The sequence below is a fragment of the Trachypithecus francoisi genome, unplaced genomic scaffold (genome assembly GCF_009764315.1).
Source record: "Trachypithecus francoisi isolate TF-2019V2 unplaced genomic scaffold, Tfra_2.0 Lachesis_group16, whole genome shotgun sequence".
NCBI classification, from domain to species: domain Eukaryota; kingdom Metazoa; phylum Chordata; class Mammalia; order Primates; family Cercopithecidae; genus Trachypithecus; species Trachypithecus francoisi.
Window position 1 is genome coordinate 10,044,908 of NW_022681461.1, and position 17,124 is coordinate 10,062,031.

The following is a 17,124-nucleotide window of genomic DNA, read 5'->3' on the forward strand; positions in this document are numbered from 1 at the left end:
CCCTATGAAAACCTCCAAGGAACCTTCGTGGTTAATACCATCATCCTCCCTTTCAGATGAGGAAATCGAGGCTCAGAGAGGCCAAGGCACTTGCCCAAGGTGACAGAGCAAAGCCAGAACTCACCACCAGGTCTTCCTCCCACTGCTGGACACTGAAAGGGAGGTGGCAGGTTCCTTAGAAGCAGAGGAGACAGGAATAGACAGGGATATGCACACTGAAGGTGAACCCCACAGCACTGAGGACCATCCAAGGAAGGCCCCTCACAGTGCATCCCACTCAGAAGGCACCTCCTGAGTACGGCACCCTTTGGAGCAAAATATTTCCGTGGAGGGACTCACCTGTCCTTGGTGCACCCCCTTCCCCTCCACCAGGAGCTGTCAGCCTTGGCTGAGATGGGCCCACTCACCCTTCAGTAAGTCTTTAGGAAACTGCACTGATCCAGACTTACAGAATTCACCATCATCTTGAAAGGCGAAGAAAAGCAAAATATCCTTGGGTATTTCCCTTTATAAGGAAATCTCAGCTGATCCTGGAAGATGACCTCTCATCCTCACTAAGAACCTTGGAGAATCTAAGCACATCCAAATTTAATGCAGTCTTCCTGGATAAAAGTTTCTGAAATCTCTCCCGCATTGATGGAGGCACGTTTTCACATTTCACTACCAGATGGCCGGTAGGGACGGGTGGGGCCCAGAGGCCTCTCCCTGGGAAAGCAGCTTTCATCCACCCAGTGATCTGTCTCCAACCCAGAGGGGGCTCCAGGCCAGGTCTAGAAGGTGGTAGGAAGACTGATTTATTTGGAGGGGGGGTTCAGTAGTCCTTCCACAGTGTGTGTCTAACACAAGTTACAAGACAAACCTGAGACCCGGCTGGCACAAAGCCAGGGCTTGTTGGGCCCTCCCTGGCTGGGCCAGGTGGGAGCCATGTGCAGCCAACACCTCTGGGGGAGAGGAGAGGGAACTATAGTGCCACCAACATTTTTGGCTCATGGCTTGAAGTGCTCTCCAGTGTGTGCCCCCTAGGTCTGTGGGTGTGGCTGGAGGGTACTCAGGAGACTCCGGGGCATCCAGGGTGTGGGCAAGACCAGGCAGGGGAGAGGAGGAGGCAGAACCGAACTCTAAGGAGTGCAAAATTCTGACTCAGAACCTTCCCGGTGGTCATAAGGGTGTGTGTGTGCGTGTGTAGGATAGAGTATATTTACCTGTATTAGCTATAATCACATCCTTTAAATATTTCCACAGGAGTAGGAGCCTCCCTGGTATTCTTGCCCAAGGCTCACTAAGTAACAGAGCCTGGACAGCCCCAGTCCAAGCCCTGCACATCTCCCCTGGCTGCCAAGATCGTCTCCTATCAGGTCCCTCTGCTGCCCCTCCTGACCCTGAGGCTCCAGTCTGAGCAGCCGGGGGAATTCCTAAACCTAAGGCAGATCTCACACCTGCCTGCACTTGTCCCAAACCCAATCTCCTCACTCCCTGGGTAAGGTCTACAAAGCTGTGCCACCTCTCGGTCATGTTGGGCATTGTTCTCTGCCTGCACCCCCAGGCACATGCTCTGGCTCTAGCCCAGTTACCCTCCTTTGTTGTTTTATGCTTGAGCTCCTCCAACCCTTCACGGCCCAGCCCTTTGCACTCCCTATTCCTCTGCCTTCCTCCAGCTGCTTCCTTCTTCTTGCCTTTCAGGTCTTGGTTTCGGTGTCACACCAGAGAGGTCCTCATCAGCCAGGTGAAAGCAGACTCCACCATCCTCTCATCTCACTTCATCCTGTTTCAGTTCCCTGCACGGCACCTACCCCAGGAGGCAGCAACCCTTTCTGTAGAGGGCCAGATGGTTGCTGTGGCAACTCAACTCTGCCATGTATGAACACCAGCCGTAGACAAGAGTGTGTGGCTGTGTCTCAATAACACTTTATTTACAGAAGTAGGCAGTCGGTTGTAGGCCATTGTTTGCCACCCCTTGACCTGACTTACACATTTTTCTTATCAGTTTCCTGGCTGGGTTCTGCCGATTCCGTTCACTGTGGTCTCTGTGGTGCCCAGAACAGCTCTTACAGCAGACACTGGAAATACCTTTTCAGTGCATGAGTGAATGAATGTTATTTGGTAATTGCATTGCTCTTTGAAGCCCTGGTGAATCTCCTAATTTCTACTTTTCTTTCTTCCAGTACTGGTTTCTCCCCAGCAACTTAGCTTTCACTTTCTCATCAGACAAGAGGACTAAACATTAGCAAGCTGATGGAGAAGACCATTCCCAGTCTGGGAAGGCCAGATAAGAGCACTGAGAGGTGATGTGGTCCCGCCCACGTGGCAGGGTACAGGGAGACTGCACGCATGGTGCAGCAACTCTTAATTACGCAAATGCAGTTTACAGGTGGTGAATTTTTCCGTTTGGGCAACTCCCAAATTGTTTTCATTTTTCAAAATATTCCTGGCCGCCTTTCTTCACTGTTGGGGCTTAGGTTTAGGAAAAGCAAACTACTTTTTTTTTTTGAGACACAGTCTTACTCTGTCACCCAGGCTGGAATGCAGTGGCATGCTCAGCTCACTACAACCTCCACCTCCTGGGTTCACGCCATTCTCCTGCCTCAGCCTCTGAGTAGCTGGGGCTACAGGCGCGCAGCATGATCCCTGGCTAATTTTTTTTTTTTTTTTTTGTATTTTAATTTTAATTTTTTTGTAGAGACGGGGTTTCACCATGTTGGCCAGGTTGGTCTTGAACTACTGACCTCAAGTGATCTGCCTGCCTCAGCCTCCCAAAGTGCTGGGATGACAGGCATGAGTCACCGCACCCAGCCTACTTTTAATTTCAGGTTTACGGAAAATCTGATTAGAAGGACGACCAAACAAAATAAAAACAAGCCAACTCTTCAACCCCCTTGAAATTCTTATCTTAAAATCAGGTAAGAATGGGACTTGCAGTGATTAGAGTAAACATGGATGCTGATATAACATCTAGATCAATCCTTCTCCCATAGAAGGGGTCCCTCCTTTCTTCTAGAAGGAGAACTGGGTTTGGCTGAGCAACAGCACAGTCCTCAGGCAGGTTTGGACAGCTGCATGGGGCTTTGTTACTGAGCACAAGCAAGTAGAAGAACAACTTCCTTCTGTGATAAGGTGATACCTACAGCCAGGCGGGGGCTCTCAGGGACCCCCAAGACAATGATGAACCTATCAGCAACCTTTGGTAGGGAGAAGCCTTCATCTCTGGCATTTGCTGATTCCTGTGGTGCAAATGCTCCCACCCTGGCTGATTTCAAGACCTCCATGTGATGTCACCAGGTTGGAAAGACATGCTCGGCTCTCAGGGCCAGCACCACAGGCTCCTGCACGCCATTGCCCTGGTTCACTTAATGTGGGTCAGAACCAATCCCATGCAGCTCAGCCCTGCCCCAGGTTCCTTCTTCCCCAAGAGCTTTGGCCTTGGCCTCAGGCATCTTCCGTGCTCCTGCCCCCTGAACTGTCCAGTGATCAAAACAGCCAGTCCCTCTCCCCCTGCACATCTTCCACTGCTGTGGGAGACCCGGATGATTTTGGTTCTATTTCCAGATGCCAAATCCCATTGCTTCCCTAGCAAATATAGTGTAAAGACACATTCCGAGGCAATGTCAACTGATGAGAGCTGAGAGCACAGATAGAAAGTATTTCTTTTGCTCACCTGGCCCATTTGGACACCAAATAAAAAGGCAGGCAATGTAGGGCCACCATCCTCAGCTGTCCCAGATACAGACCTCTCCCCAGGACTGCGCTTTGGATCAACCTGCAGTGGTTCTTGCAGAGTGTGGTAGCACCGCAGGGGTTGAGGGAGAATGTGTGGAGGCATTCTTTAGGTTTTCACAATATGGCTGTAGGGAACGCTAGCATGTTAGATGCTTGGAGACCAGGGAGAAGAAACATCGTGCAAGGACAGGACCTCCCAGTCACCCAAAGTGCCAACAGCAGCCAGCGAGAAACACAGGGGAATATCAAGGAGAAATGACACGGAAAGGAAAATGGTCCTAAGACGCTCTGCAGGGTGAATACTTCTTCCCTTCCCCTCCCCCATCTTGTACCCCACTGTCTCCTCCTCCCGGTGACCTGAGTTAGAACTGCAGGTCAGTCCCCTTCCTGGTGTCCTCGGCAGGCACTGCCTGCTCCTGGGCTCCCACCACAACCCTCAGCAATGCATTCTCCAAGGAAGCCGTTGCGACAGCTCAATCATTTCCAATAACCAAATTCCAGTACCAGGTGTGTCCAGGTGCCAAGCAGTTACTTGCATGGGGATTTACATTCATACACAAGGAAGAAAGACCATGATTAGCAATGCTTGGCAGACAACTCCTCCTGTTCTGGCTAATGAGGAGTTAACGTTAAGAGCCCACTAAGGGATGATGAAGACAAACAAATTCCAGGGGCTCCTTGAACACAACATCTAGAAGATTCTGAGGGAATTAGAACACTGGGCCTCCTCACAGGAAGGCGATCCATGCGTACTACAAAGCAGGGTGGCTCAGCACAGGCACAGTAGCCAGTGTGGAAAGGATGCATCCCACCTGACCAGGAATCTGCCCCGGAGCCCCGCGAGTCCACTGATTAAAAGCAGGTAGCAGGTACTTCCAGGTGAGGTCGGGACCTCAGGTCTGCACTGACTAGCATGTTGCTCACCTCTCTGAAACCAGGTTTCCTGCAGCAACGTTCCCCTCTGTAAACCTTGGGGATGTTCTGAAATCACAGTGCCCACCACACACACTGAGGACTCAGTGGTGGCTGTCATCACAAATGACACTCAGGGTGCCCAGCCACAGGGGCCACTGCTGCACCTCACAGCTGTTCCAGAGTGCTCTGCAGGATTCCAACAATAGCAGGAAACATGTGGTGCTTACTGTGTGTAGGCACTGTGCGAGGGACATCATCTACATTGACTCATCCAACCCTTACCACGGTCATGGGAGGTAGCAGCAGACTCAACCACTTGACAAGCAGGGACACTGAGGCACAGAGCTGTTGAGCAACTTGCTAGCTCACCCAGCTAGAACGTGGTGGAAGTGGAGTTGGATCCCAGGTCATCTGACCTCCAGTCTGTGCTCTCAGGCACTACTCTGTATTTTGTTTCAACATAAAGATGAGGGGGGACTTTTCACTGGATTCTGGGTGCTAAGGGGGATGTTGTCCTTTAACTAGGGCTTTAAGATGACTATTCTGGCCAGGTGCAGTGGCTTGTGCCTGTAATCCCACTGCTTTGGGAGGCCGAAGTAGGAGGATCACTAAAAGCCAGGAGTTAGAGACAGCCTGGGCAACGTATTGAGACACTGTTGCTAATATAAATGTTAAAAATTAGTCAGGTGGGTGTGGAGACATGTGCCTGTAGTCCCAGCTACTTGGGAGGCTGAGGCAAGAGGATCACTGGAACCCAGGAGTTTGAAGCCACAGTGAGCCCTGATTGCGCCACTGCACTCCAGCCTGAGCCACAGAGCACGACCTCATTTCAAAAAAAAAAAAAGAAAGAAAAAAAAAGTGACTATTCTTTTCCTTGACTTCTCCTTTAGAGAAAAAGACCATAGGATAATGGTAAAATAAAAAATAATATTTTGTATTTTATAGTTTTTTATATTTTATGAAACATAAAATATATTTTATATTTTTGTATTTTGTATTTTATAGCTGTAATAGTCCACTTCCCAACTCTTTTAAAAATCTAGGCACCAAAAACAAAGGTACCAATGGATGGAAGAGAAGAAAATCCTAAACTGAGACAGGGTGAGAGCCCGCCCCCAGAAATTCAGAATTCTAAATGGGAACAAGCCCCTTTCACTTAGGATTTGGAGGAAGCTCCGCAGCAAGGTGCTTTGCATCTCTGCTCCTCACTATGTCAGTCATCTAAGTGGACTGCAGAAAATGGGGACAGAGGACGGGAGAAGGACCTGCCACCCACCTGTCTGACCATCCCCAGCTAGTGCAACACTGCTCTCCCTCCATCCTTTTTCTGAGCACTGTTTTCAGACTCGTCCTGGAAGGGCACATGTGCGTTTGCATCTTGCACAGTAATCTACTTTGAAGTCAAAGAACGGACCATTGCTAAGGGGGCATGGGCAGCAGAACACAGCACAGCCCCACGAGACGCCTCCTCCCTCTGCATGAGGCGGGTGTCCCGAGTGACCCGATGGGGTGTTGCAGGTCACTGTGCTGCAACTGAACGTCTGCCTCACAATGAGCTGACTGCAGGTCCCCCGGCCCCTGCTCTGTGATACAGTTTCTTAGATGGTCAACAGCACTCGAAGCTGAGAGCGAATGTGGTGAGCAGCTTTCCAGAGGGCGGTCGTGGTGGAAGTATTGGTGCTGTGTGAGCCAAGCCAGGGCCTCACACACCTGTGAGGGCACGGCATGGGGACTCAGGGACGTGAGCCAGGTGCCAGGTGCTGCAGGTGGGTGTGCAGCCTCTACGGGTGGAAACCTGAGCACATCTGACCTAGCAGGCTTATGCATTCAGTAAAGTTGTCAGGCCTGTTGATGAAGCCTTTCACCCTTCCTTAATAGTGTTTCTTCCTACTAGTGGACCATAACAGAGACCTGATAACTAACAGGAAAACAAACTGTGCTCTCTTAGCCTGTGCAAAAACCAGACTTCTCATCTCCTTTCACTATCAATGGATGCTGCGTGGGTAATGGATGCACACCAGCCTGTAGGTGTGAGATTCTGCACCCAATGCAGGGCCCCCACTGTGCAATCCGGCAAAAGCCAGAGGCTGCAAATTGGGGCTTGCATTGTGTTTGGTGTGGCTGGTCCTCTGCTTCAAAGAAAGCGAATTTTAAACTTAGGAAACTCTATAAAAAGGCTCATTCTTGAATGCTAACCACTCACGGGCTCTCCCTTGCCCCTGCCCCTGCTTGTTTTGCCTGTAAACAAAAAGGTTTCCCTTGAGTTTCTAGTCCAAATTCGCAGGCATAAGGACACAGTCCATAATGGTACACAGTGAGAAATCACTAAGCCCATCATTTTAATTTATGAATTTCTGGTAAGAACAGGTGAGTAAGGCTAGGGAAATTTTACCTGACTTATCTCATTCTGCACTTTCCAGGACAAAGGGGAGACTGAATCGCAGCTCTGAGTTTATCAACATCTGCTCAGTGCCTCTGAGGCCAGTTCTCAGAATCCAAAGCAGAAGGGTGTGAAAATCAGTCACCCATGATTTCACTCCTGCAAGGTCAACTCCAAGGAGTTTGAATACACACATATGGAGTGTGTCTCTCCAAGTCTATATGCTGCATAAGGAAAGAACTTATCCCAACCTGCGGCCCGCCTGCCCCTGGCAAGACCACAGGACAAGTATGAAAATGCAAACTTCAGGGCCTGTGAAGGTTATGGTCTCACCGCTTCTCCCCCAGGCACTTCTCAGTCTACACGGCAAGAACTTTGTGCGATATCTGGAGCATATTTTGGACATTATCTTCTCAGCAAGCACTTAAACCAACTGAATTATCATTTTATTCCTAGTTTGCATTTTTAAAAAAATGATTACCATTGTTATACATTTTTTAAAAAATAGAGTAATTAAAAAATTTTTTCAATAATGTTTAAAGAAGAAAATGTTGAGTATAATAGCAAAATTGAAAAACATCACTTCTATCATTTTCTTTCTATGCATTTTAACATAGTAGAGATTATTACGTATACACAATTTGTCTTCTGCTTTGAAGCCCAGACCCCCCTAACTCCTATTAGTAAAACTCCTTAAAAATATTTAAAAGGTCAAAGCCATTCTATTCTATGACTGTAGGACCCTTTACTAGACATTATTGTGGGTTATCTGATTTTCCCAATTTTTATTACTGTATTATAAATAATACTGCGGCGAACATCTTTAAGCATAAAATAGAGTTCCTAGATTAAAGGGTATGGCTATTGTGAAGTCTCCTGACACAACTGTTATGCTGTAGGCTGGAAAGGGTACACCTGCCTTTCCTTATTTTTGTCATGTTTCTTTAAGCCTTAGAGCAACAATGTTTGATAAACAGGAGCTTAACAGCTATCTTGGAGCTCAAACATAAAAAGGAAAGAGGCAGAGTCAGCGTCCTCATGCCCCGCTACTTTGTGGGAGTGGTTTATTACAGAGAGAGTGGAAGGAGGAAAACCAGGCACAGCAACTGCAAACAGGCTAAATGATTTCCAAGTCCAAATAGAGAAGAAAACAGAAAGGGAGCTGATGCATTTATACTGACTGACATGCAAACCACAGGACAGGGACCACTGTTCCTAAAACCTGGCTGTCTAGAGCCTCATTCTGTTTATTCTCAAATAAGGAAAAAGGCTGAGACTTTTTCACATAAACATGGGTAGAGAACTTCAGACCCATAAACAGAATTTCTCACCTTTCGAAGTCTTGCAAGGAGACCTGCTACGTGCTCATGCTGTTCCGATCTAGCAAGATCTTCTGCCGTCTTTCCATCCTGTTGGAGAAAAATGCGTTAGTTTCTTTTCTCTGAAAAGGAGAGCTGTGTGTGTTCCATACCCCAATTCTGTGGGTCTGAGGCAGAAACAAGCATAGCAGGTGTGAGAAGCAAGCCAGGTAGACAAAGAGCATGTCCTGGTGTGTTTCTCTGGCTGTGCAATCCTTATTTCACTTGATTGTACAGGACAGGAAGATAAGAAGCAGGAACAAAGCACATGCTGGTATCTTCCTGCCCAATAGCGACACCTTTCAGGGTCCACAGGTTTAATCACAACTCAACAGTCTCCTCAGCTGAATGGTTCCTCCCTGTCCTGAACCCCTCTCTCCAATCTCTCATCAAACAGACAGTAAAGATTCTCATTAGGTGCCAAATTCTAGTTAGTGCAAGCTACTGTGTTACAATCCTCACAGGGACAAACCCAGTCCTCGCATGATACCAGCTCCTGGTAATTACTGTGCATTTCAAAGGAAATACTTAGTTTGACAGGCAATTTTGATTGAAAGATTTTTTGGTGAACAGAAAACAAGGAAATAAGAGTCCACAGCACTTTTATGCTTGCTTTTTATTTAGAGACTTTTCATAGGCTGCAGTTTCACACTGAATAAATTTGTTTCTGTATCTACACCATGAACATACACAATGACAGCAAGTATTTATTGAACACCACCTCATAATACGTGCCCGACCCAGCTCTCAGTGCTCTGCAAGCCTCAGTCCCTAAAGTCACCCCCGGGAGGCAGAAGCTGTCACTGTTCCCCTGCCACCAGGGAGAAACGCGACATGTAGGGGCTATTCTGTTGCAGTTTTAGAGATCACTAAAAATTCAAAAGTAGAAAAGATGAAAAGCAATTTTAAAAAAAAATGAATTTTTTTAAATAAAAAAGTAAGAATTTGGTTTATCTGTCAATGTGTATCAATAACAAAGTTGCATCCCTGTAGAAGCTTAGGGATATCCGAAATCTACCTAACAGCAACCTCTCAATTCCTCAACCCAAGTCACTCCCGGAGTCATGCCTGGGGTCCCATTCAGATAGTGTTGCTCAATCTTGCCAACACTGACATTTTGCACCAGGCAATTCTCTGTTGCTGGGCCTGACTTGTGCCTTTTAGGAATTTTAGTAGCATCTCTGGTTTCTACACACTAGGTGGCAGTAGCACCCAACTCCCAGTTGTGACAACCAAATAGGCATTGGCAATTGTTGGGGGTCGGGGGTCAAAACTGCCCTGCTGAGAACCACTGCCTTAGGCTGCCGGTTGAAACCCAGGTGGCTGCTCTGGAGAAGGCTTGCTGTGCAGTTGGAACTGCCTGTCTCTCTCTGTTCCTTTAAATTCCTGAAATATCCCCCAGTGGGCAGGTCAGGGCTTCAAGCTTGCTTTGGGGCTGAAATAGGTGCCTTAACAGACACTGCATCTCCAACCAAGGATCCATGCCAAACGCTCTAGTTTCTTTACAGACACAAGAAAAGTCCATAAAGGGAAGGGGTTCTCCATTACACTCTGGAATCACCTGTAAAACTTGAAAATATCCTGCCGCCCAGCTCCCACACAGACACTGCTGTCATCAGTATGGGGTACAGCCTGGTTCCCAGGTAATTCTATTATGCAGCAAGGTTTGGGAACCACTGCCCTAGTGAGAAGAAATCCGAGCCTTGACTGAAGTTTCCTGCCCCCGACATGTCTGAACAGGACGTTTCTCCTGTAGAGCTCAGATGTGCACAAAACACAGTCAGAGGCCTTTCACCAACAGGCTGAACTCTTCGCTGTTCAACCTCTTCAAAATCAAGAGAACCACCATCAACAATACTTTCTCACGGCCAGGCATGGTGGCTCATGCCTGTAATGCCAGCACTTTGGGAGGCTGAGGTGGGTGCATCACCTGAGGTCAGGAGTTTGAGACCAGCCTGTCCAACATGGTGAAACTCCGCCTCTACTAAAAATACAAAAATTAGCCACGTGCGGTGGTGGGCGCCTATAATTCCAGATACTCAGGAGGCTGAGACATGAGAATCTCTTGAACCTGGGAGGCAGAGGTTGCAGTGAGCCGAGATCGTGCCACTGCACTCCAGCCTGGGCGACAGAGCGAGACTCCATCTCAAAGACTAAATAAAAATATAAAACATTAAAATGTTTCCTCACATTTGCACTGCACTTTACAGCTTGCAAAACATGTTGCTCTAAAGGACCCTATTCAGACTTTCAACAGAAATGCCTGGCAGTGCAGGAGACAGTTTGAAGTTGGGAGAAGACCCAGTTTGAAGTTCTGAACCCACCCCTCACCAGCTATGTGGTCGGTCACTCGGCCTTCCCAGGCCTGGGTTTCCTCATCTGCACGATGGAAAATGGCACTCTCCCTGCACAGGTTCTTGAGCACGTGAAAGAAAACCAAATGCAAAGAGCCAGCACAGTGCCAGGCACAGAAGAAGCAAGCAGTGTCAGAAATTATTCGTAGAAGAGCTGAGACTTGCCCTAACTACCTGGCCTTCTGTCTGAGAGGGAAAGGGGCAGAAGTCAGATCTCTGCATTTTGGTCTTGGCTCTACTGGATACCCCAACGGAGGCTGCAAAAGCAACACTAACATTTGCTGCCGTCCTCCTTACCAACAGGACTCATGGGCTCAATGAAGTGCATGCACTGAAAATATATAGAAAGATGGCCAAGTGTCTCGGCATTCAGTTGTCCATCATCTCAACGTGAGCCTTGGGGACCAAGTGGCTGCAGAAGAGTGAGTTGGGTCCAGAAATCACGGTGTCTCTTGTGCACCCACAGCCCCCCACACTACATTCTAGACTGTGGGCAGTGATTCCCAAGTTGGTCCCATGATATAGAAAGAAATCCATGGAAAAGTGAAAGGCCACTTCATTTATTGTATTCAAGAAGCCAGAGCCCCACAGGCCAGCCAGTTTTAGGAGCCTGCGTCTGGGGAAGTGCTCACGGTCAGGACTTCTAGTGACACGAGTAATATGCTTTGCAACAGAACAGATGGGGTTTCAACTGGGGCAAGCACTGACAGGGAAACCTATTTGTGCAACCCCCAGTGAAAAGATGATCTAAAAGAATGTGCACAGTCATTTAAACATCTTTAGATAGTGTCAGGGAAAATGTGGATTTTTTTGGTTAACCTACAGAATTATAAGGGTTCATCTACTTAGCACTACGGCCAACAAACACTCCATGTCCTGCTTGGACTATGGTGTCATTCATTTTTTCCTTCTTTCCTTCGTACTTTCACCTAGCAAGTATTTACTGAGTGCCTGTTATGCACAGGCCTATGAATACAGCAGTGAATAAAACCAGCAAAAGTCCGTTTTCATGGGATCCAGAATCTGGTAGAGACGGCCGACAAGAAACAACTAGGTGAGTAAAATACAGTAGGTCATGTGGTGATAGGTGCTATGAAGAAAAATGGGGCAGGAGAGATGAACGGCAATCCTAGGGGTGGGGGAGGGATAGGATTTAAACTAGGGTGGTCCAGAAAGTCCTCCCTGAGAAGGTGAAGCTCGAGTCAAAACCTGCAGAAGGTGAGAGAGCAAATCACATGGATACCTGGGGAAGAGCTGCTCAGGCCCAAGAATAGCAAGTGCAAAGGCCCTGGGGCGGTGGATGGCCAGAACTTTTGAAGAACATCAAGGAAGCTCATGGGGCTGATGCGGAGGGAGAGGGGAGGAGGTGGAACAGGAGATGGGGGTCAGGGAGGCAATGTAGGGGCAGATCCTTGGGGAAACCCCCATTTGAAGGGCTCTGATCCCTATGAGAAGCTGCTAGAGCATCTGAGCAAGGAGGACAAGATCCGACTTATGTCTGACCAGGCGGCTGTCTGGGGACCAGGCTGTGGACAGATAAGGGTGGAAGCAGGGAGCCCACTTAGGAGGCAGCAGTGAATTCCCAGTGATCCCTGCCCAAGGGCTCATTCCTCCTAGGAGAAGCCAGGATACACTTCTAATAGAGCAAGGAAGGCAAAGAGACCAGCAGCCCACAGGGGCAAATCACACATGCTGGAGAGGCTGGGACAGAGGAGGTTTCCCGGGCCGGAGGTGAATGTTGATGGATGAGGAGGAGTGGGTGCCACGGAGTCTTCCCCGAATGTTATGGGCTGTGTGTCCACATGCCCGTAGCAGGCATTCCAAGTCTCTCTCACTCTGAAGGCAGAGGGCATCAGGTAGCCTCAGGGCAGAAGTGGGCAGAGAGATGTGTGCCTGTGTGTGCTGATGCTGTGGGCACACCATGTGCAGGGGGTGAAGGGGGAAACAGGGAGCTCCAGGGTGAAAGAATAAAAGGTGCCAACTCCATGATGGGGGGAGCTGGCAGGCGCTTCCCAGGACCTGACCACAGCTAAAGGGGTGCGGGGGGCAGGGGAGGCTGGGCAGAGGCTGCGGAGGTCACATCCTGAAGGCACAGGAGCCCCAGGTGGAGGTGAAAGTGGAGACCACCAAGCGGCTGGCATTTCTAGAAAGATAAAGGTGGGGCTGGGATGGACTGGTCCCAAGGCGCGGGAGGCTACCGTGCAGGGCTGGGTTAAGCGTCCGACTGGTCCGGAGGTTAAGGTTAAGGGTGATGCCCTTAACCAGGTTGGGGCTGGATGGGTGGGTGCTTTGCGGTCATGGAGAACTGGGAGGAGACTTAGTAGGCTGCGGGTTAGATGCAAACAGGTGAGGAGAGAGTAAGGAGGGTTTCTGTGATCCTGGGCAGGGTGACAGACACGTGCTGAAGCCCTTTGCAGAGGCTGAACACTGGGGAAGAGGAAGCACAGAACTGGAGGGAGGGGCCCTGGTGTGGGGAGGCCAGGGGCCTCTGAAGGTGCTGTGTGAGGCTGGCATTCAGGGGCAAGCAAGGACCAGAGACCAGAGCATGGGCCTCAGTGTTGGGCAGCTGCAAGTCTGGGGGCCAGAGAGGACTAGGGGGATGGAAAGGGAGAGGCTGCACTGCAGGGTGGACCAGCAGGAAGCAGAGGCCTGGGGAGAAGCAGGATGTGGGGACTTTCTCATCCCAGGCAGGAGAGTGTCAGGGAGCATCAAGGGCACCCAGTCCTGGGGATATCCAGTGAAAGAGGCTCGGGGCAGCGGCTGGGACTTGGGTGGAAAGATGACAAGGACGCAAAAGGAAGAGTTGGCTTTGAGTCAGGGAGGGATCACCTGGGCCAGGGGCAACAGCTGAGCCAGGCTCATGGGGGCTTCCGGGTGGCTGGGAAAGTTTTATTTCTTGACCTGCGTGGAATTCAAGGGTGTTTGTCTTATGGAAACCAACTAAGCTTTATATTGGTTTATGTGCTTTTTTCTATTTATGTTTTATTTTATAGTAAGAAAGTTTAGAAGGAAAGCTGTCAAAAGGTGAGTGGGGACTCTGCTGAGGGTTGTGTGAAGTGGAACACAAGACAGTGGAGGGTGCAGGAGTGAGGGAGGTAAGGGCAAAGAGGGGACAGGATGTGCAGCCTTGTTCAGGTCACTCTGGCTGAGGACTCAGTGGAGTGGGAAGGTGGCAGCAGGGGGCGCTGGTGGTTCTGAAGGAGAGGTAGATGGAACTGCTTCTGGAGGGTGGGAGGAAGGCATGGGTGCTGGGCCTTCCACGAAGACCAGAGGCCCCTCCCCAGGCCTTGACTCGGTCTGAAACCTGGGGAGTAAGGACGCACTGTCAGTGCACAGAAGGAAAGCTTTGTATAAACCAAAGAATGTGAAAGATCTCAATAATTTAAGAATACTGGAAGCCCTTGCCAGATCAATTAGGCAAGAGAAACAGAGGCATCCAAACTGGGAAAGAGGAGGTCAAGTTATTCCTGTTCGCTGATGATACGATTTTATATCTAGAAAACCCTGAAGACGTCACCAAAATATTCTTAGAGTTAATAAATTAATTCAGTAAAATTTCAGAATACAAAATTAACATACAGAAATCAGTAGAGTTTCTACATACCAATGACGATCTAGCCCCAAATCGGGAAGGCAATCCCATCTCCAACAGGTACCAAAAAAAAAAAAAAAAAAAAAATCCAGGAATATATTTAACTAAGGAGGTGAAAGATCTCTACGAGGCAAACTAAAAAACACTAATGAAACAAACTGTAGATGAGAAGAATTAATATTGTTAAAATGACCATACTGCCCAAAACAATCTACAGATTCAATGCAATCCCCATCAAAATACCCACCTCATTTTTCACAGAATTAGAAAAAACAGCTCTAAAGTTCATATGAAACCACAAAAGGGCCTAAATAGTCAAAGCAATCCTAAGCAAAAAGAGCAAAGCTGGAGACATCATATTGCCTAATTTCAAATTACACTAGATGGCTATAGTAACCAAAACAGCATGGTACCCACTTAAAAACAGACAATGGAACAGAAAGGAATAGGGAAATAAAGCCACATGTTAAAGTCAATTGCTCTCTGACAAAATTGATAAGAACATACACTGGAAAAAGGACACCCTTTTCAATAAGGAGTGCTGGGAAAATTGGGTATCTATTTGCAGAAAAATGAAACTGTATCCTTCTCTCTCACCATTTGCAGACGTCAACTCAAGATAGATTAAAGACTTAAATGGAAGATCTTAAATTATAAAAACACTGGAGGAAAACTCAGGGAAAACTTTTCTGAACATGGGTCTAGGCAAATAATTCATGACTAAGACTTCCAAAGCATAGGGAACAAAACTAAAAATAGACGAACAGGACTTAAACTAAAAGCTTCTGCACAGCAAAGGAGATAATCAACAGAGTGAACAGACAACTTGCAGAATGAGAGAAAATACTGCAAACTCTACATTTAACAGGGAACTAGTATCCAGAATGTACCAGGAACTCAAACAACTTAACAACAACAACGAAAACCACCAAATAATCCCATTTAAAAGTGGGTTAAGGACATGAAGAGACATTTTCCAAAAGAAGACAAATGGCTAACAAACATGAAAAGCATGTTCAACATCACCAATCATCAGAGACATGCAAGTTAAAACCACAATGAGGTATCAACACCAATCAGAATGGCCATTATTACAAAGCCAAAAAATAACAGATGCTGAAGAGGATGTAGGGAAAAGAGAACTTTTATACATTGTTGGTGGGAACATAAATGAGTACAACTGCTATGGAAAACAGCATGGCAACTTCTCAAATAACTAAAAAGAGAACTCCCATTTGTTCCAGCAACCCCACTACTGGGTATCTACCTGAAGGAAAATAAATCATTATATCAAAAAGATACCTGCACTTGTGTGTTCACTGCAGGACTATTCACGGTAGCAAAGGTAGGGAATCAAACAGTCCATCAACAGAGGACTGGACTTAAAAACTGTGGCATATATACAACACGGACGACCGCTTGGCCATTAAGAAAAGGAAATCAGGCCGGGTGAGGTGGCTCACACCTGTAATCCCAGCACTTTGGGAGGCTGAGGCAGGCGGATCATAAGGTCAGGAAATTGAGACCATCCTGGCCAACACGGTGAAACCCCATCTCTACTAAAAACACAAAAATTAGCCAGGACAAAAATTAGCACGCGCCTGTAGTCCCAGCTACTCGGGAGGCTGAGGCAGAAGAATCGCTTGAACCCGGGAGGCAGAGGTTGCATGAGCCAAGATCAGGCCACTGAACTCCAGCCTATCGACAGAATGAAACTCCCTCTCAAAAAAACAAAAAAACAAAAAAGAGAAAGAAAAAAGAAAAGGAAATCATGTCCTTTACAGCAACATGGATGGAAATGGAGGCCATTATCCTAGGTGAAACAACTGAGACACAGAAAACCAAATATCACATGCTGCCACTTCAAGTGGGAGCTAAATGATGTGTACACAGGGAAGCTGAGTGTGGAAAATGATGAACAGTGGGGACTTGCAGGGGTGAGGGGGAGGGAGGCTCGTGGAGGATGGGAGCTCGTCTGGTGGGTAAAATGTGCTTTGCTCCAGTGATGGACAGGCTGAAGACCCTGACTTCACCCCAATGTAATATACCAATGGAGAAAATTGCACTTGTACCCCATGAATATATACAAATAATAAATCAATACATAAATGTATTGATTTACAGGTTAGCATAATATTTGTATTATCTCGTGCTAATATGTTATTGAACTTCATTTTCTCTGTCTCTTTTTCCTCCTTCGATGTGGCTGCTAGGAAACTTAAACCGAGGGATGTGGTGTGGTCATGTTTCTGAAGGCAGCGTCCCCAGTAAGGCGCTCCAGTCTGGAGGATCTCCCCGGCCCCGCGGGAGAGGAAGTCCCGGTTGGCCGGGGGGAGGGTAGGGGGGGTCGGGGGGCGGTGCACTGGGAGAAGGCTAGGCACACCCAGCTCTGCTCACCCTCCCATCTCCCGGGCCTCCGCGCCGGCTCCAGCCACTGCGCTCCCACCGCGGGAGGGCACCAGAGGCCGCCGAGCCCCGGCCTGAACAGGGCGATCCTCTCAGGACTCTGCCCCTCTGAGGACCGGGCGTGGCTTGCAGGTTCTAGCGATGCCTCCCACAGGGGCGCCCCTAGCCCCTGTCACGCCCTCAGGACCTGCTCCTTTCTGTCACCACACGGTCCCATTCGCCCATTCGGTGACTGTAATTGACGGCTGTGACTCTCGGGTCAGCGTCCCTTTCCCATTGCCAGAAGTCTCCTGAGGGGCGCGCGCCTGTCTTGCGCCCCTGGACTCCCTGCTCGCACAGCGCCCCCGGTGTGTGCGGAATGACTGAGGAGGTGGCAGAAAGAGCCGCACCCGCCTCGCAGGTTAG

General features: G+C 48.4%; 1 protein-coding gene across 7 annotated transcripts in view; it reads right to left on the reverse strand.

The window, feature by feature from the left end:
• DAPK1 (death associated protein kinase 1) overlaps positions 1-17,124 on the reverse strand; it is a 214,435-nt gene that overhangs the window by 33,186 nt on the left and 164,125 nt on the right. For all 7 annotated transcript variants that reach the window (XM_033236896.1, XM_033236900.1, XM_033236895.1 and 4 more), the window contains one exon: positions 8,341-8,418. In XM_033236896.1, the coding sequence (XP_033092787.1) occupies positions 8,341-8,418 (78 nt within the window). The remainder of the gene's footprint in view (positions 1-8,340; positions 8,419-17,124) is intronic.